General features: G+C 38.4%; 1 protein-coding gene across 2 annotated transcripts in view; it reads left to right on the top strand.

The window, feature by feature from the left end:
- The window catches only part of Eif3h (eukaryotic translation initiation factor 3, subunit H), an 88,569-nt gene that overhangs the window by 7,879 nt on the left and 59,348 nt on the right, over positions 1-21,342 (top strand). For both annotated transcript variants that reach the window (XM_005381895.2, XM_005381896.2), the window contains one exon: positions 13,711-13,867. In XM_005381895.2, coding sequence (XP_005381952.1) covers positions 13,711-13,867 — 157 coding nt within the window. The remainder of the gene's footprint in view (positions 1-13,710; positions 13,868-21,342) is intronic.

The raw sequence follows: 21,342 nt of genomic DNA, 5'->3' as shown, positions 1-21,342 counted from the left end.
TCATTGAATTTAGGTACCTTGAGTAGTTTATCTTTCTAGTTGGTTATTTTCTGTTGTTGTTAATATTATCTATCTCTTACCCCATTGGTTTCCAGCTTTTTATTAACTGTGGATGAAGACTAGTTCACAAAAGTTATTTCTAACTGTAGAATAAGTACATGCTTGAGTGCAAATTAAATATGCAGTCTGATGTCTTGACTGCTTAGTTTTATTTGCTTAGAGAAGGAAAATATTTTTACTTATAATAGAAGAAAAGGGTTTGATATATATTACTATATTTCAGTAGCTCCAGAAGCTGAAAGCGTTAGTATTATCTGGAGTATACATACATACACTCACAGAAGCTGAGTGGCTTTTCAGCAATATAAAGCAAATAATCTTAGACCTTGAACTCAGATCCAGTCTTGCCATTTTTGACTCATTCTTCCATTATCACACTGCTGTGTTCATTTTAAGGACTATATAAATATTCATTGTTATGTGCGGATACTGTTCTATGTTCCTTTTATAAAGGTGCTTCTTGACCTACTACAATAGGGTTATTTTCTATAAAGCCATTGTAAGTGGAAACTATGCCCAGTCAAAATCACATCTAATACAGCCAATCTACAAAACATCCTAGCTAGCGATATGTACCCTGGGCCATTCATTATATTTGCTTTCTGAGTGGGAGCCTGGCTCACTGCTGCTGCTCAGCATTGTGATAGAATATCTCCTTTGCATGTCACTAACCCATGGAAAGGTAACTCAGAATCCCACGTTTGGGGTGCCCTTGCTTTCTCTTCTTTCTCATTGTGTTCACAGCATAGTAAAGCTGAAAAATGTGAGCGGAACCATGATTAAGTGACCATTATTGTCCCCATTTTATAAATGAAGAAACTCAGGTACAAACAGATCGTGTGACTTGGTTATGTTAAGATAATAAGGGGTTTACAGAATTATCCAGTGTTTATTTGGAAATGTGTTCTCCAGAATGTGGATCTCTTAACAATGATCCGATTTTCTCACTTTTACTTTATTGACAATTTCTTAAACAGTTTCTGAAATGAAAGCTTTTGATTTTAGCACACAAAAACTCAGTTGATTTGCCTTCTCTTCAAAATTGGTTCATAATTTTGTTTTTGTAAAATACTTAATCTATTCATTTTGATATCGTTGTATTTGGCAAACTGTGAGATGCTATATTTAAAGAAAATTTGTAAACTGCTTTTAGAAGGCCATTTTATAAAATGATTGTATCCAGTGAAGTTTAAATAACAGAGTGCAATGTGATTTACATATCCATGTGTTTGATGGCAAACGGCATTGATTTCATTGAAAGGGAAAGGGCTGACATGGATACTTGTTATATGCCAGAGTAGTACGCTGTATTTTTGTTAACGTTGGTACCGAGCCCACACATATAAGAAAAAAAGCTGGACTCAGACAAATAGGGTAACTCAGTATTAGTTAGAGTCTGATTTTTTTAAACCCTTTGAGTCTGAACATTGGCTGTGTTTCGCCATGAAATTTTAAGATGTTATTTTCTCCCCACATAGTAAGTAGTCTCTATATGGTAGGGGTGTTCACTGTGTCCTGATGGTTATGAGAGATTTTTCCTCTCTACTTCCTGTACCATCCTCTGTCTCTTTTCCCAACTAGTTTCATTTAATAGAAGTGCTACAGGATTAACAATGAGGCATTGTGAGTGTGCTAATATATATTTCTTCTTTCTGTTTTTTGGAGACACAGTCTCACTCTGTAGTGCAGGTTGACCTTGAATTTGCGTATTTAGCCCAGGCTGGCCTTGAACTCATGGCAGTCTTCCTGCCTTCGCCCCTCAAGCGCTGAGATTACAGGTGTGCATCACCATGCCAGGCTTAAAGTACATTTTTTAAAGAACAACTAATACATCTACTGTAAGAAAGTTTTGGAGAAATCACAGAAGAATTAGTTTTAAAGCCCATAACGTGAGTGGGTAGTACCATTCAGATTTGGAGTTTATCTTTGCAGTGTTCATCCCGTGTTCTCGTTGAAGTTAATGGGTTAGAAATTCTGCATGTTTTATGCATTTTAAGCCCACTGCTACACTGCTTTTCCATATAGTATGGTTGTATACAATTCAGTGCTATTTCTTGGTGCCATTGAAAATTGAACGTTAGGACTTTTTAAGAATCTTAAAGTCTTCATTTTTAAAATTAATTCAGTAGTGCAGTTAGTATGCTCATTGCAGTGACTTATTTCAGTAAATAAATCGTGTCCCTTAGTAATACCACTGTGTGCCTAAGTCACCCAAACTTTTGGTTTTGTCTTTGGTTTTTCCTTTAGGTTTCCCCTTAGATTCTCCCAAGATCACTCACTTCATTTTTGGTTTGTGACTGTTTTGCACACTCTTCATCTGTAGTTCTCCTTTTCAGCCACTGCAGATGCCTCATGTAACTGGTCTGACAGGCTCTGTTTTGTATTTAGTCTTCACAGACAGGGCCCCTGAGTAAATTGTCTTCTCAGGACAGCTGTGCCTCTGAAATCACCATCACACGCGGAATAAAGTCAGACCTTATTGCCTAATACTTAAGGTCTTCTTTACCTTTTATTTTCAACCTCCAAGTGAAAGCTTGTAAACGCTATTTTCAAATTTGGTTTACTGATAGACTTTACAAAAATTAAAACCAAAATATCTTCCCATTTTACACTTTATGCAGAAATAAATTATCTTTTTCAATTTGAAGGACTCTTGAACAGAAAGGTGAATCATCAGTCACCTTATGGCTTTTCTGTAGCACACTTTTTATGATGGAAAACAAAAGCTCTTTCAATCTGTTAAAGCTACTAAAGAAACAAAACGATTTTACTAGATAATGCGTGCTCTTAGTTCACAAATCAAAAGACAAAAAGAGGTAGTGAAAAGAAACTCTCATGTTGTCCCTGTCTTCCAGCTTCAAGTAGTACCTTTTCCCACAATCGCAGTTACTTTTTGTCAGTTTTTTTCTTTTATTGCCCGGGAACTATTTCAGCAAGTACTGTCTTCTGCTAAGGGGGCAGAAACAAGTGGTAGTACAAGTGTTGTCAAATCGTGTGACGGTAAGCACTGGTCAGTGTTCTGAATATAGTACGATTAAAATGTATAAGGAGGTAGATCGTAACATTTCTGGACTGTTTTCTTTCGTGTGAGAGAGGAAATAAATTTTATTCTGGCCAAGCCTTTTTATCACTTATTTTACTTTAGAGAAATTACTTTCTAGCTACATGTGGATATATATATATATATATACACGTATACACATGTATAATTGTGTATGTGTATATCACTGATAGAAGTATATACAGTAAACGTCCTTGTCAGTTAACATTAAATTGTGATTGTATATTTGGTTGTATCAATGTACTTTCTTGTGACAGATCTTCATGACGAAAGAAGTGTGATTCTGTTGAATTTTTTGAAAGTACATTTCCCTTTCCCTTCTCCAGCAGTTACTGGTTGGACCATCAGTGAGCATTAGATGTAAGAGACTAATAATGAAATATGTCTTTCAAACTAAAATTATTATAGAGGTGATATTGATTAAGTGTATTGGAGTATTGTAAGTAATCCCATATGTGTCAAGGGCAAAATACCCCCCCCCCCCGTGAAGTTACTTAAATTTCTTTTACATCAAATTTAACAGCAGTGATTTAAATCCCACTTATTATTTGACTCAGCCAGTTATGAAATGGAACCCTTATCCCAGTTGAGCCATAAAATGTGTTAAATTTAAGACTAATGCAGCTTTCTGCTTTTTGAATTTACATTTTGGCAATAACTAACTTCTTTGTTCAGTGTTAGAAAAAGTGATCCAGGCTTAACCAAATATGAAAACTGCCAAGTTCACAGATCAGTCAGTGAAAGAAGCCAGAATTAAGTGAAAGTCTAGATATTGACTTTGCAGAATATGCTAGGGGAGATTTGGTGGCAGTACAGTTTCTTTGAGAATAAAATTCGCCTACAGTAATAGCTGTTCTGTGATGGTGATTGACTTGAGAGTTCAGGCCATGGGCCTTACCTCCCAGAAGCTGTAAAGCTGGAGGAAAGCCAGGTAGGAATTAGGTCCTTCCTGACCTTGCCTTTGATTGGCCAACGATGGGTGCGAGACTTTTCAGGAACTTCTGGAGTGGACCTTTCCCTTTATTTTTAAAATAATGATATTTTAAGGAAACTAATAGAGACTATTTTGAGCAAATCAGTTGAATTGTACTCTAGACTTCTTAATGAGGATTTAAAATTTCTTGTCCTGAAACTTTGTTGTATTGCTTGTTAGAAGAAATAGCTAGGTCCGCTAATTGACAAGTTTGGGGCCATGTGGTTGGTTTTTAATAAATTATAATTTTAGGCTGAAAAAGTCTGTGAGGAATAGACTGTGAGAGACAAGTTTTGTGCCACTGTATATGTATGTGTATCACTGATAAAGTAGAAGTATATACATTAAGCGTCTTTGTCAGTTCACATTAAATTATGATTGTATATCTGATCATTGTACTTTCTTGTGAGTGATTTTCATGGTGAAAGAGGACTAAAGTGCACACATTTAGTCACTTGCGGGATACTTGCTTGATGGATAGGTGGATGGATGAGTAAATAAGAATAGGTGAATGTGTATTGTACTAACTCTAGTCATAGTGGTAGCCAGCATTTACTGAGGACTTATTGGCACCGTGTGCCGGCCTCTGTGTGTGTGTTAGTTTTTAGTCCTTGCACCGTGTTATGAGGTAGCCAGCATCTGACCTGCCACCGTAGACAAAAGTGAGGCCGGGAGAGAGAAGTAACCAAAGAGGTAAGGATTTCTAGAACTCCTGTGCACTGGACCACAAGTGGAAGAACACTGCTTGTCATCCCTGGCCGGTTGATTTCGTCTTACCTAGCCTGTGTTACACGAGCTTGCAGTCTGAGGATGGGGTGTTGTTGAGGTAAATTTGCTTTTACCAACCGCTCTTAAAAATGAAGTGTTTGAAATAGAGTTAGAACTAGGGGAGTGGCGGGCTGACCCCAGCAGGGGTGTGCTGTCCTCTCTGCAGGAGCAGTGAGCCCGGTAGAGAAAACCGTCGGGGTGGCAGCCAGTGTGGAGTTCCAGGCTGTGGAGACCGTGCATTTTGGGATTTTTGTCTGTGCCACAAACTAAGGAGAGATGAACTAAGAAGTGATTCTAAAATCTGGAGTTCAGTTTCTGGAGCTGGGAAAAGGCTGTGTCTACTTCAAGTAGGTCCTGTAACCTGGTGCTGCTCCCCCTGGGGGTACGGATGGCGAGCACTGTGAGGTGCGCGCAGGATTGAGATTGAGTGCTTAGAAACTCAGAGCAGTTTGACGCTCTTGTGATACTGTAAGTGTGTGATCTCCGGGTGTGTATTTTCTGTGTGTTTAAGGAATATTTCCCTTTCTAGCTAAGCATATTGGTGTATGGTGGGCTGTGGAAAAATGAGTTTTCACTGGACATGCGGGAGGCACTTTTACACACCTGTGTTAGCTAACAGCTTCTTCCTCTAACCAGTGTAGTAATATTTAATAGAACCCTATCTAAAATAGTATTTTGACTACTTCCACGAGACACATTTAATTTTTAAATTAGTTTTAGTGGTAAAGTGTTTTAATAACTGCATTTAAAAAAAAAAAACCTGTGCAGTTTCTAAGGTAATGCGAAAGTACTTCAGTGTTTATTTGCTCCAGCTCTGCCATATAGGTTGTGACCTCAATATTCCTGATGAATTCAGCTTTATAAAGGGATAAATGGAGCTGGGTGCAGTGGTGCATGCTGTGAATCGCAGTACTTCGGGAGTCTGAGGCAGGAGGATTCCAAGTCCTGCTTGTGAACGCCTTTTCTCTTCAGTGTGTGTGTGTGTGTGTGTATAGTTCTAACAATTTAAAACTATTCATGCCTCTAATTTTTTTTTTCCTAACAGATCTTTTTTTATGTCTGTTACAGGGACGGTAAGGAAACCTCACCTGCTGCTTTTCCTGGTGGAGGTTTATTGTCATAGGCTCCAATAAGTCAAGTTGCTGTTGTATTGACTTATAGCTGGCACAGATTAGCCTTCTGCCAAACAGGTCTCCCTGCATGCTGAAAACTAGCCTCTGTTTCTAAGTTAGTCTTTGACATGGATGGTATGTGCATATGCACATTATCTGGTAATTTGTAGATCTTGTCCGGTGACAAGAACAGAGTTGAAGAGAAACCATGTCAACAGGAATTTAGAGTCAGCGGGTGCTTTGGTTTACAGTTTGTGGGTTTTTCCTTTTTTTGTCCTTTCAAGTCTCACTGCTTTTATGCAGCCATTGTTTTACTGAGCCACCCAGAAGAACAGCTGAGATGGAGACAGCTGATGTGTTCCCCATTCTGTCAACTTTGTAGCACTCACAAAAAAGGAAATGAAATTTGTTCTATTATTGGGAACTCCAAGGAGCAAATTATAGGGTTGCTTTGAGGTCTTTTGAATTAAAAAACGAACGTTTATTACGTGTAAGTAACTAATACAGATTGTTAAGAAAAAGGCTAAGTCCTTGCACACTGTTCTGGCATGCAGACATGTGACTCCACACTTACAATAGGTTTTTATTATTGTGCTTTAAACGATGTAACTTTTGGGGTATTACAGGCCTCTGTAGGTTCAGCAAGTGCCAGGGAACCTTTCCTCCTCAGGCAAATACCTTTACATAGACACAAAACATTGCTGATTTTAAGAGATTCTTAGGTATTTTCAAGAATCATGGGTATTACAGACTTTGCCCCTTTTTATAGATGGGGGAGGTAAGTATGTGCACATTTACACCATTTCTTTGGTGAACTGATTTTTCTATCAGCAAGTTTTTCTTTTTTTATCAGCAGGTTTTTCTAGAAATATAAATTATCTTAATTATGTGAGCCATTAAATTTTAAAAATCATTTAACAAAGGAGTACTAAGTGTCTTTCTAAACAGTCTCATTTAGCATACACAGTACTTTATGACCTAGTCTTATTATCAACTTGAGTTTGTAAACTGTGCAGAATGTAGGGCTGTAGTAACATAGGTCCTTGGAATCTGCAGCACTTCAGAGGATGGTTGAACTCTGCAGTTGGGAGTGGATGCGTGTATGAATTGTTTCACCATCAGTTTTTAAAGTTAATATATTTGTACACAATGAAAATCCATTCATTTTAAGCATAGAGTTTGGTGAACTCCGTGGCTGTAAGCAGCTGTATAGCCGCTACCACAGTCTCCATGTGGGCGGACCGGTTCCTTTGCTCCGAGGAGTTTCCTGGAAGTGTCCCTTCTACAGTCTGAGGTGTGAATCTTCTCCTTTACCTTGGTCCCCGGAAACCACTGAGCAGCTTTGTCACTTTCGTGATGCCGTTCCTAGAATTTCCTGTAAATGCAATCTTATAGGACATAGCATTGTGTTTGACTTCTTTCCCTTTGCATATTTTGCAGATTCCTGCGTATTAGATGTATGGATAACTTTGTTCTTGTTTTGGTTTTCTGAGTAATATCCTGAACAGTGGCTGTTTTGCAATTTATTTATCCGTCTGGTTTTGGTAAACTTTTGGGTTGGTTCTCTTTTTTGACTCTTGTAAAGAATGCTACAGTGGATATTTCTGAAATGTGTTCATGTTTATCTGTTTTCATTTCTCTTTAATACCTTTTTAGGTGTAGGTATTTGACTCCTGTGGTGAGTTCTTGTTTAACTTTAAGATACTGTGATTGCAGTTTTCTACCATCCCACCGGCAACTTTCATGGAGTTCAGGCTTTTTAGAAAGGTTTGTCTCCAGCAGAACATGGTGGTACTCTGGGAGGCTGAGGCAGGAGTATCACAAGGTCTAACCTAGCCAGAACAACATCATGACTTAGTGGCACCTTTTCACAGAATGAGCAATAAATAAATTTTTAAAAGGGCTGGGGATGTAGCTTAGTTTGAGGGTCTTGGGTTCAATCTGCACAAGTGGGGCTGGGATTGGTTTGTACTTTTCTGACACAGATTCAAGAGGCTGAATTGCTTTTGGGCATTGTTGCATGTAAATCCCAGAGTTTATGCTCTGTTTGTGCTTTTTAAAAAAGTTTATCCAGCATACATGGACATGGTTGTGGGGGTAAAAGGGTTGAGGTACTTCATACTGTTCCTAGGCATGAAAGTCCCCTGTATATTTCTTGAATACTTTGTTTTTTATTCGAGTTGCTACTTTATTAGAGGAGTTTTGGTATTGACTTTATAGAGTATGTTTCTCAGATAAAAGTTGACCTTGACTCTAGTCTTAGAATTATTATAAAGTAAAAGCTGTGCTAAAATGTAAAAGGCTTTACACTGAGGTGCATCCCCAGCCCTTTCTATTTTTTATTTTTGAAATAGGGGCTGAGTAAGTTGCTGAGCGTGGGCTCAAACTTGGCCATCCTCCTGCCTCATCTTCCCAGGGTGGTGGGATTGTAGGTGTGCGCTACCACGCCTGGCCATGAAGTGCTTTTTAAATGCCTTCACTGATTGTGTGTGTGTGTGTAACCTGTGTCTGTTTTGGAGCCGGCTCACCCTCCCTTTTTAGGGAAAGGACAGGTCCTGTGCATTGAATCAACTATATCTCGAGACATTGTTATTTTTTATTTTGAAGCAGGGTCTTTATTATTTTCTGATGCTTTTAGAAAAAATGTGAAAGTTTACTGCTTTACCCCCGTCTTTTTCCACCTCTAGGCCTTGCCCATAAAATGCCCCTTGTGTGTTCTATGAAAAGTAAACATTAGCATTTTGTGTAAAAGATTTCGCGTGTACTGCTGTCGAGCACTCTCCTTGCCTAGGCCTTCACAGGGCGGGTCGCTCAGGTCTCCTGTCTGGTTTCGTGTCCAGGAGGCCTTTCCTGGCTCTGCCTAAGTGAGGCGATCTCTCTGCTGTCTTGGTCTCATTCCTTTCCTGTCTTCCCCGAGCTTTTCTGGCTGTATTCCGATCAGTTTCCCTCACAGTCATTTTAAAATGATGGTTCTTAAAATGTGAGCATGTTGGACAATCTTTTAGAAAGTCTCCTATTTTTTTTACAGTAGTGTCTAAATAGTATTTGCCAATTTTCTTCTCATTCTTTTGCCACTGTTTAATGGAGGTTCCCAGATGCTCCACGATGTGTGTTATGAAACGTAGAGTGCTGAAGTAGATACGATAACCCATATGCCTTCTGTTAAACAAAAGTTAAAGTGATCCTGAAAAATGCCAGACAATGCAGTCTATCCTGATTACAGTTTTTTTGAAATGTAGAATTTTGCAAAAATTTTTTTTTTGAATTCTGATTATTTTTGTTTCCCATAAAAGGTTATGTTAGTGTGTGCTTGGTATTTTTAAGAGAAATTTTGAACATTTCTCAGTTTGAATTTCTGATATGTAATTATCACAGAAAAATTCTTTTGAGTTTTTAATTTTTAAATTTTTTTTTTTCTTTTCCGGTACCGGGAATCGAACTTATGACCTCATGCTTGCCAGGCAGGCGCTGTGCTGCTGAGCTAAATCCCCAGCCCGAGTTCTTAATTTTTTAAACGCTTTTAATTTTAAAAGTCCTGTGGCATGATATAAAGTGTGAATTTGATCTTTATTTCCAGTTCCTGTGACAGTGACCTAAAACCCTCAAATTCTTAAGTGCCAGGAGTGTCTTTTGTTGTCTGAGTCCCCTTCATTATCTAGTGCGGCGAGTGTGATGGGGCTGGACAGCAGAACCTTGGGTTTGAGCCCCTCTGGTCTCGGTCAGGTGTGACCGAGAGGAGGTTACATTCTCTTAAGGGCCTCTGCAGGAAACTTTGATCAGCCCCCCAGTTCTGACTACGCGGAGAGCTGGCAGGTGCAAGCCCAGATAGCCATCCCCATGCCGTGCATTTCTTTTTGCTGTTTGTCTGTCCTTTATAGTATCCTTTGTCAGTAACCGGTTTCCCTGTGTTCTGTGAGCCATTCTAGGAAACTGTCAACCTCGGAGTGTGTTGTGGGAACCCCTGCTTTGTAGCTGGTGTAGCAGTCCTGTGGACCACGCCCTTCACTTTTGGGATTTGCCAATAAGCCCAGGCACATTGTGTGAAGATTGAATTAAATTCCAAGACACTGAGTTGGTGTTTGGGTAATTGAAGAATCGTTTGGTTTGGAAATCCCCACACATGGTGTATCAGAAGTGTTCTGTGAGACTGAAGAGAAACACATACCTGAGACTTAAGTTCTAAAAATAAGAACCAGAGGAAAGGGAAGACTTCATGTGTTTGATTTAGTTTCATATTCCTGGGGCCTGGGGAGGGCGATCTAAATGAAGATTAACAAGTAAATGGAAGAAAAATGAAGGAATTAATAAGTAAATGGAAGAAATAGGATATACAGGCAGCTGATGAAGAAGATGGTGATTCTGTGCAGAAAGGTTCAAACTTTTTCTGTAGTTCTTGTTTTTGGAAGACATCATATTGATAGAAATTACTGGCACGTATCAAAAATCATAATCTGTATTTTTACGAAATTTAAATTTTGTTGTGGAATTCAGTGGCTTTAATGTGAATTTTATAGGGAGTTCATAGAGATTTTGCTACATTTTCCTTTTAGGAAGGATGGAAGGTTTTACGCACCCTGTACTATTTTTTTTTTTTTTTTTTTTGGTACTGGGGGTCGAACTCAGGACCTTGTGCTTGGCAGGGAGGCACTTGTGCAGCTGAGCTATATCTGCGGCCCCCCAGCCTGTACTATTGAAAATATTGTCTTATAAGTTAAGTCCTTTGTTGCTTTTAGACTTTGGAGCAAAGTTAGGTTTTCATTTTTTTAAAGCAGACACTTCAGACAGTGGTGTTATGTTCTTTAAAGACTACGTGATAGTCAGCTTTGCCTTTTCAAATAGCTTGTACTGAGTAATAAACAATAGAAAAAAAGTGTTCCCTTTAGGGTAGTTACTGTAGACTGCACGGCTGTTCACTGTCTTGCAGGTTGGGATTCTTTGCCCAACTTGAGAACTTGCAAAACCTCCAGAGTCTGCAAGAGGCTTCTGAAGACTACTGATCTGTTCAGAGGACAGTACTTCCATGAAGGTTAAGCATTCAGACCCAGAACGTGGCAGTGTGCGGAAGTGTGAGATTCGGCACTTGAGGTTCTGCGGGAGAGTTTACTCCTGTCTCTTGAAGGATAATCAGTGGAAAGTCCTCATTTACCCACTAATTTATATGACAACGAAACCTAGTCTGCACTAGTGCTTAAGACTTTAATTAGAGGTCAAGCATTAAAACCCAAGACTTCCAGTGCACAGAAAACTGGAGTGCTTGTAGTGAAGGCTGCTATGTTACCTTCCCTCATATTTCTGATTTACCTTGTTAAGACTGGTATTTTTGCTTTTATAAATAAAATGTTGACTTCTGGGTCGGCGTTTCTCCTGTCTTCACTTTTTAGTGACACAAGGAATCTTCAAGCAGAAGCAAGATAACTTGTGGGTTAATCTGTATTGTGCAGTGCAGTCTTCTGAGATGTTAAATGAAGCAAAGACAAAGGAAGGCTGGGGCCATAGTAAAAGAGTAAAGGCGGATGTTAGAATCCCTGGGGAACCTAGAAACCAAACAGAAAGACACAAAAGCCCCCCAGCCAATACAAGAATGCAGTCCTGATCAGTTCACTGAATTCAGGGAATGGGTTCAGGCATCAGTATATTTTACAGGTCCCCGAATGGCACTGTTATGTACCCCCTGTGAGGACCCTTCCTTATGAAAAAGTTCAGGTCATTTTGTTAAGCTGCAAACAAATGATGTAGGGCTCCTGAGGGTGGGATCATTTGTGACATGCTATAAACAAAATACGTTAAAGGGAGTTTGTTATTCTGTAGGAGAACTACTGAGCTTTCTGTGTATCTTGTTTTTAAAAATTAAGAACAGGGAGCATGACATCAATAAACAGTGATTAAAAATATATTCTCACATTTTACGGACAGAGGCCTATGGTTGGCAAGAGGAAGAGAAAGAGAAGAGCAAGCGTGACTGCACAGGGGCTTTGGGGCAGCGTTCTCATCCTGTACCTTGTGAGAATAGTGTTGCTAGAGATGGAAAGCCGCCTTGCATTCTTGGAACTGTTGGCAGTGTGTTGTAGATGCGACTTAGCTATCAGTGACCAGGGCCCAAGCAGGCTCTTGCTGCCTTACCTTAAAGCCCCGCACTAAGCTTTTCCTACTTCCTGCTGAAGCCCGCTGCAACTCGAGCTAGAACTTCTGCGTCATATCCATTTGAGCTTTGTTAAAACACGTTGGCAGTGCCTAAAGTCACCCAGTTATTGTGACTTAACTAAAGGTGTCTTGGCCTCGGAAGTTAAATCTCGCTTCTCAGTTGCAGTAATTCCGTGGGAGGTCATCTCTGTTTCTATAAAAGTGGGTAGTATAACTGACTTCATCGAGCGGTTGTGAGGATTAGATGAGACATACTTGGCGTAGAAGACACTTCGTGAAGTTTCTTGCTATATTTCAAATGATCGACGCATCGTTATCACTCCTTCCTTGAACAGAATACATTTTGGATTTCTTTTATGTGCCTTTGGCTGGATTAGGTTTGAAGATGGGATGTTGAATAAAAGATCCTTTAATTTTTATGAGAACATTTAAGAGGGGAGACAAAAATGGGGGAAGGGGGAGACAATAAGTAGAACGTGGATTCCATCTTATATAGAGACACCACTGGTGCATACAGATTTGAACTGTGTGTAAAATTCTTGCTTGTCTATGTCTAGTAACACAAATACATATGTCAGTTTGTTACCTCTGATCAGGAAATTTCTTCTTGACATCTAAATGGCTCTTAGTTTGAAGGTTGTAAAGCATTTCCAGTGCAGTATTTTCCCACTACATTATTTTTTGTATTAAAGATTCAAGTTTATTATGTATGCAGGGAGACCATGAAGTTTGAAATGAGTCAGTTTAGTTTTGATAAGAAAGGTTTTTCTGAGTGCATTATGTCATCAGATTGTATTAAAATAGCAAGATCGTAGGTATTAGAGACGGAAAATTATTTTAGTGATCAAGTCTTGAAGGCTTTTATTTTGGACAGGCTTAAATGCTAGAGAGAATTCATCCTTATGGTTGAAAGTTTCTTTCTTGAAAGTGAAACTTGTGATCCTTAGGTTTGGCTTTCAAATTGAGACTAATTCTCCAGTGCCTGATAAGCCTTCACTATCTGGGAGGTGCTGTGTGTATCTCAGCCGTTGTGCTTTGACTATCTACCAGTTAGGTACTGTTAGTGGTAACTTTTTATCTGGTCATTGTAAAGAACTGAATATAACACTTTAGTGTGTTGAAAAGAGTTAAGAAAATCATTTTTTTTTTTTTTTTTTGAACTGCAGGAATGTGTTTTAACATATTCCCTACTTTCTTTATAAAAGGGAATACAAGGTATTTGGAACTGGTTTTTTTGGTGAAACTGCTGGATTCTAGATACCAGTTTTTCCTTTATGTAGGAACTAGCTCTTTAGAAATAAGTTCTAGAATTTGTCTGAAGATCCACATTTAGCTTATATGACTTCTGTTATCTCTCATTTACTTTAATTTTAACAGTGGTTTAGTCACCGCACTAGTAGGGTTGAGTATCGAGTAACCTTATGTGACCTTTATTATTTACATAAGGTTAAAGGAAATGGTTTGTAAGACATTTGTTCAGTCTTGTTATGTAGTTCTGTGGTTTTGCAAGCTCATTGGGATGGTTTGATTTTCTTAGAAATTAAGAAAGTATAAGCTAGGATGATTTTCAATGTCATTTCTGTATTTTCTTACAGGTGGTATTAAAGATAATCAAACATTATCAAGAAGAAGGACAAGGAACTGAGGTGGTTCAGGGAGTACTTTTGGGCCTGGTTGTTGAAGATCGACTTGAAATTACGAATTGCTTCCCTTTCCCCCAGCACACAGAGGATGACGCTGAGTTTGACGAAGGTAAGGTGTTGGTCTCACGTGTGTGTCTCTAGTATGTGCAGAGGCAGGAAAACACCTCTCAGCTACTCGGCTCATGTGTTACTGGGGATCCGTTGGGTTGTCCTAATCTCTTGATTTCTGGGTTTCTTACAAAATTACACATGTGCTGGGAAATGAGGATATATATATATCATAAAATTCATTATGTTGGCCTTTTCCTGTGGGACTTCCTGATTCTGCTTTGCATTATAGTAGCCTGCCCCTCATCTTCAGAGGATATGCTCCAAGACCCTCAGTGGATGTGTGAAACTAAAATAGTGTTGAATCCTATTTTTCTGTATACATGCATGCCTGTGATAGAGCTTAATTTTTAAATTAAGGACAGAGATTAACAGCAATAGTTAACAATCGGCCAGGTGTGGTGGTACATACCTGTAATCCCAGCACTTTAGAGGCGAGGCAGGAGGATTGCTGTGAGTTCGAGAGCAGCCTGGGCTACAAGGTGGGCTCAGCTCCAGCCTAAACTACATAGCAAAGCTCTAAAAAAAAGAAAAGAAAAAAAAACCACTAATAAAAAGGAACAATTATAATAAGTTTTGGGGCGTGCTAGGCATAGAGCCCAGTGTCTCATGCATACTAGGTAGGCATTCTTGCCAGGGAGCCACACCCCTGCCCTGTAATGATAATACATTATAGTAGAAGTATTTAAAACTTGTTTATTTCTGGATATTTCCATTTAATACTTTTGGACCATGTTTGACCGAGGGTGACTGAAGCCACAGAAAGTAAGTGGTGGGTAAGAGGAGGCTATGCTAATTGGGATGGGGCCGCACCGGGGTGCCAGGTAGCTTACAGTCTGAGGACGCAGGGCATCCTCGTGTGCCTAGCATCATCCCTTCCCATCAAGCCTGTTTGGACTCAGAAAGACACGAGTTCAGCTGTCTGCTTCAGAAGGAAGCATATCAGAAGTAGTTTGTTTATTTGTTTGTTTTGGAGTTTTGAGACAGGATCTTGCTATATATAGGTCAGGCTATATATGGATCCTATATATGGAGGACCCACGGGGATCCTCTTGCCTCAGTCTTCCCAGTGCTGAGATTACAGGCATGCGCCACCACACTTATTTTTGTACTACAGGCATAATTGCTGTGTTAGCAGAGGCCTGTAGTAGCTAAAAGGTCACCATCATTTTTTCCCAGCTTCTGTTTTTGCTAGCAGTAGTGCATGTTTGGAGCACACGCTGATGACATCCTTTGTGGGCAGTCGGTACGTCACACATCTTCCTTCTGCTCACACCCCTTTCCCTCCCCCATCTCTTGGTCCCGTACATCATCAAAGATTTTTTTAAATCTAGTTGAAAATAATTTCTCACTTGTTTGAACTCTCAGGGCTTATTTTCTGTATAGTTTTCAAAAAAATTTTTTGAAATGTGAAAAGTATATAAAATTTACCATTTTAACAATGCATACTACAGACGTAAGGATGTGCCTGCTGCGTAATAGATCTTTAAAACTTTTTCATTTTGTAGCACTGAAACTCTTTATCCATTGAATAACTGACCCCCCTTTTACACTTTCCCCACTCCTGACAGCCACACTTTCATTTTCTCTGAGTGGGACTCAGATAGCTCACGTAAGTCCAGTGATGCAGTGTTTGTCTTTTGTGACTTGCATGTTTAACTTGGGACAGCATCCTCAAGGTTCACCCATGTTGTAGCATGACAGGATTCCTTCCTTTTTAAAAAGACTGAATGATTTTGTTACCTGGGTGGATGTGCTGTATTTCCTTTCTGCAGTCATCTGTCAGTGAACATTTAGGTTCCTTGCACCTCTTGAGAATTGTGAGTAATGCTGCAGTGAACATGAGGGTCTAGATATCTCATGGTTCTCTTTTTTAGACATACTCAGAAGTGAATTCCCTGAATTATATGGTCATTCTCTTTTTATCAAATTTTTTATGGTCCTGTGAATTGAACCCAGTATCTTATCCATGCATGACAGGGCCCTCTACCACCAGCTGTGTCCTCTGTCATCTGTTTTTACTGTGTTGAAGTGTTTCCATGCTGTTTTCCATAAGAGCTATACTGTTTTATATTTTAACAGCCATGAATAAGAGTTGGTAATAAAATTACAACATTTTTATTTTCTGTTTCTGATAGTGATCAGCTTACCCAGGTGTGAAGTGATTTTATGATTTTGATTTGCACTTCCCTGATGAATACTGAGTGAGCATCTTTTCATACACAGTCATCTGGGGGGGCTGGTTCTGGGATCCTCCGTGAATACCAAAATCCACAGATGCTCAAGTCCTTTATATAAAATGGTGACAGTATTTTCATATACTGTGCACATCTTTGTACATACTTTAAGTTACCTCTGGGATACTAGGATATGAATATACCTAAGATATTACAAATAGTCATTGTAATATATTAGAAAATTATAAAAAGAAAAAAATCTGCACATGCTTGGTACAGATTTTTTTCCCTAGGTATTTTTGATCTGCAGTAGGTGGGATTTACACATGTGGATCCTGCTGATTTGCAGAGCCTGCTGTACTTGTTGGTAACTTGTCTGTTCAAGTCCTGTGTCCGTTTAAAAATTGGATTTGTTGGATTTGGAGTTCTTGATAAACTTTGCATATTAATCCCTTGTCAGATAATGGTTTACAATACAGATTTTCTCCTTTTCTGTAGGTTGCATTTTCATGCTGTTGTTTCCTTTGCCTAGGATGTTTGATGTTGTATTGAATCTTTGCGAAATCCACTCTCCTGAGACTCTTTCCCTGTTTTCTTCAAAGAGCTTGTTGGTTTCAAGTCTTGCCTTTAGGACTTTGATCCATTTGGAGTACATGTCACTGAGTGTACACTGAGGGTCCAGCTCATTCTTCTGCATCTGTACATCCAGTTCCCACGGCGCCTTTGCTGAGAAGACTGTCTTCCCCTCTAGTGGTCTTGGGGCTCTTAGGGAACCACGTGCTAGGGTTTATTTGTAGATTTTTTTGTTCTTTTGCACTCTTTCATATATTTGTCTTTATTCTAGTGCCTCACTTTTAGGATTACTGCAGCTTTGTAATACGTTTTGAAAGCATAAAGTGTGAGACTCAGTTTTGTGCTTACCACCCCAGATGATTTTGGAACTGAAGAAATTGTGTTAACAATGGTTTGTCTTCCAGTCTGTGGTTCTGTGAGATTCCATGTGAATTTTAGGAAGGAGTTTTTTTTCTGAAAAAAAAAAAAAAAAAAAAAAATCCACTGGGATTTTGATAGGGATTGCGTTGAGTCTGTAAGTTGCTTTGTGTACTGTTGGCAAGTCTTTTGCCTCCTTGGTTACATTTGTACCTAAGTATTGAATTCTCTGTGATGCTTTTATAAATTGGGTTGTGTTCTAAATTTCATCATTTTATATATAAATTTGAATTGATCACTTCCAGCTTTGATAAAACGATGCTTATTTCATCTCACTTCACATCTTCAAAACATCATAGTGTCTTGAACATATCTGAAATGCCAAATAAATTCTTTCCAAGGCTAATACTTTGCTTTTGTAATTTACCTGTGAGTCAGTTTTCATTAAGGTACTGCCTCTAGGAACTACCCAAGGGTACTTTTGTTGCTTATACCCAAGGACCAGACTTGCATTTTTAAAACTTTTTTTCAGTGTGCATCTTTTTTTTTTAACTGAGATGCTTTCATCTGAATTATTAGATATTTGTACCTCCCTCAGGACTAAGGTTGCGGTACCTGTGTGATCTGTTGTGCTGGTATTAAGGTAAGGGTAGGAGTACTTATAGTGTAGTGCTCAGTATTTTAGGACTGGAAGACAGACAGTTGTTAAACACAATTTCTTTAGTTGTAAGGAGCAGAGCTGTTCACTTGGAGTCACTTACTTGCTTACTTGGCAGGTGGGAGTAGAAACCATTCTAGAGTAGTTTACATTGTTTTCTCACATGATGATGATCATTATTATTATTATTATTATTAAGAAAATCCTTGGTTTAGAGTAGAATGAAATAATGCTCACTGCGGTAATAGTAGCTAAACAAAGTACAATATATTGATTTTAGACCTGCACCATTGGAAGTTAACTACTTTTATAGGTTGAAGTAATTGCTCATTTAACTTGTATTTTTTTTTTTTTTTTTTTTGGTTTTTCTCCGGTACCGTTAACTTGTATTTTAAGAAGCTCAGTAGAAAGCGTTTTAAGAGTCTTGAGATAAGGAGAGACTTGAATTTGGCATTTAAAACCTGAGTGTTATGTGCTGTGTACAATGTCATGTGTACATTGCCTGGCCTGTAATTAATTGTGGTAATTGTTCTATCAGTGCCATTTCTCCGGACTAGGAAACTGATACTTTGTGAGATAAATAACTTGTCCCAATGCATTTAACTAGGCATAGGTAGAATAGGATTGAAACCCGCGACTGCCTCGTCTAAACCCTACGATCTCCCCACTGTACTGTGTTGCTCTTAGACTTTCAGTGACGTGTGTGGCAGACATTAATAGGTTATTGAATGTAGCGTAGCATGAATCCATACCTGAAACCTGCTTTTTGTGGGGAAAAATAAAAGTAAGTTTACTTTTCCTGGTTTACCTTTAGGAACGAGTGAGATTTTATGCTTTTTTTTTCCACTGAGTTAGGGTCTGGCTGGATAGTCCGCCTCAGCCTCCCAAATGCAGAGATTGCTGTCATATGCCACCATGCTGGGCCCTCGTTTTTCTTATACATGTGAAAAATATAATACATACCTTGTGTTTTTTCATAGCCTTATGTAATAGGATTGAACTAAATTTTCTTTCTTACCTATTTGTTCTCTTAATAAACATTAGAATGTAGTCACCATTTTTTAATATATAATATGTAAATACAAATACATTATATATTACATATATAATACATAATATATAATACATAATATATATACAATATATATATATATAGATATATATTTTTTTTTTTTTTGAGACAGGGTCTTGCTGTGCAATTCAGACTGCCCTTGAGCTCACTTTGTAGCCCAGCCTGACCTTGAACTTGCAATGATCCTCCTGCCTCAGCCTCCCGAGTGCTGAGGTCACATGTGTGTACCACCACACCCAGCTCACCATTAGATTTTTATTGACCCTAAATAAATACTAAAATTATTATGTATGTCTATCTTACATTTTCATTATTTTATGTCATGGTAAAGATCCACTGTTTTGCTTAATGCTTTTCCATTTTTGTGTCTTCTAAAAGCAGTACTTACTCAGGAAAAGAGCTTTTTTCTGTCATCTGCCTATTGCAAGTTAATATCAGGTACTTCATGATTTTAGCAATGATATATTCTGAGCTGCTTAGGTTTTTTGATCTTGTTTTTCTTTAGAGGTGTGGGGTTGTTTTTTATGTTTTGGTGCCTCGTGTAAAGTGGAGGTTTTTAATCTAGTACAAATGAAATGTTAGTATTTGTTTTCAGTCAGTATGGACAAACTACGATCTGTGAACCTGCTTTTGTAAATAAAATTTGTTGGAATACCGCCCATTCATTTATATATTTTCTGTGGCTGCATTCCTGCTGCAGTGACATGTGACACAGTTGAGTAGTTGTAACAACGATGATGTGGTTCCAAATCTAACATATTTACCTTTTGTCTCTTTAACAGAGTTCAATCATTTGTGATTGGTCTAAAACTTTTCCTTATTAAAGAATAAGATCCTAGTTCTCTTTTTTATGCAAAAAGGTATTTTTTGTTCATTGTTTAATTTTTGCTTTTAATATTAACTAAGTCCAGAATGTTTTGTGAGCACTGAGATGAAATTATTGATATTGGGGGTTTATTTCACTGGCAAAGCTGAGAAGTATCAGAATAAGTGGTTTTTGGTTGAATTTTAGTACATTTTCTTGAATTGCTGATGTTTAGAGAAACTGCAGATAACAGGGAAGAAAGGCATTGCATCTGTAGTTACCATGCATTGTGGAAAATGTGATGGTATGAGGCAAGGAGATTTGGATGGTAATCTCGGCTGTACGTTTAAGAGCTTTATGGCCCTGAATCGATTTTTTCCCTGATCGGAATACCTTTCATTTAGCACATACTGTTCACTTCCTGAGTACTAGAAACATAGTGAGAAAGATCACCTCCTTATGCAATAACTGTTGGGATAATGCTGCCTTAGATCATGTTGTTACAGAACAATTCAAACCCTGAAAAACTGTTGAGGCATGAAGTTTCTTCTGTCTCTCACCCTTATTTCACAGTTTGTTTCTTGCACTATGCATAAGTGTCCTTTGAGTGATTTAAATCTTGATGAATTTTTGTATTACAGAATTTACTTGCCAGTTGAAAGTGAGATAACTCGGTCACATTAGAGAAAATGCGCTTCCAAAACTAAGTATAACGGCTCATATTAAAATTCCCATTAGGGGGCACTATTATCAAGCTTAGGAGAACTGGAGACTAATTTGTTTTCTCAGACACGCAACGCAACGTTTGCTAAAAGGGAAAAATATTTTCATCTGATAAGATTCAGATACTGTTTTATACAACTGAATTCTTTAAATATGTTATAAAATGCACTGAATGAAACACAGATTTCATATCTCACTGTCTTGTTTTTCAGCAGACTGAATCAATTTAACATTGCAGGTGATATAAGAAGCTTACTTTATTTTGCGTCAGAGCCAAATCCATAATTTTTATATTTGGAGTGGACAAATTTGTTTATATTGGTTGTCTTAAGCTAGTCACAAAAGATGACCCTTAGCTCTCAAAATATATTTCTTTCAAAATGAAGCATGTAGATGCTCTACTACCCAAATGCAGCTAGGAGAACACTAATGTGTGTAGGAAGTGTAATTGCTAAAGCGATAGCACACATCGAAGCAGTGCAGACTCACACAAGCATTTTGGTTAATTTTCAGTAGGAGGAAGTTATCTCCTTTTTAAAGTTTGGTGTTAGGGACTAAGAAATATGACTATAGACTGTTCTTCCCAATGATTTTGATGCAAAGATTTCAGAAGGAAAGCAGTACGGTAGAGCCTTAGACCTTTAGAGGCCAAACTCTGAACTGGCAAAAATGTAATGAAAGTAAGATGTATTCAGAGTAACTTCACAGCGCAGGTGTTATTTTTGTACACTGGCTTTGGAGAGTAAGTTTGTGTGGTTATGTTATTTGCAATGCTCTCTACATAAGTAAGCCGTATTTTATGTTGGAGGAAATCTCTGCTTAATTGCTGTTGCTTCTAGTCTCACCTTCCTTCTCTCTATTCTTAGTGTGCTCAAAGCCAGCGCCCTGGGTTCCAGGGCTTGAAACCCAGTCGGTGATTACTGTTTCAGCATTACATTGCTTTCCAGTTTAGGGAAAAGTTGAGCCAGGACAGAGAGAGATTTTCATGGCTTTTAGGCAGATGGGAACATTTGGTAGAAAGACGTGATGTTTGTTTATTTTGTGTTATCTCCTGTCCATAAAAATAGTCAGTGGTCATTGTGATCTGTTCAACAGATTTATTTAAAAATTC

Source organism: Chinchilla lanigera, unplaced genomic scaffold (assembly GCF_000276665.1).
Source record: "Chinchilla lanigera isolate Chin_1 unplaced genomic scaffold, ChiLan1.0 scaffold00016, whole genome shotgun sequence".
In the NCBI taxonomy this organism is placed as follows: domain Eukaryota; kingdom Metazoa; phylum Chordata; class Mammalia; order Rodentia; family Chinchillidae; genus Chinchilla; species Chinchilla lanigera.
The sequence above is the reverse complement of the archived record's forward strand: the minus strand, read 5'-3'. Positions and strand labels throughout refer to the sequence as shown.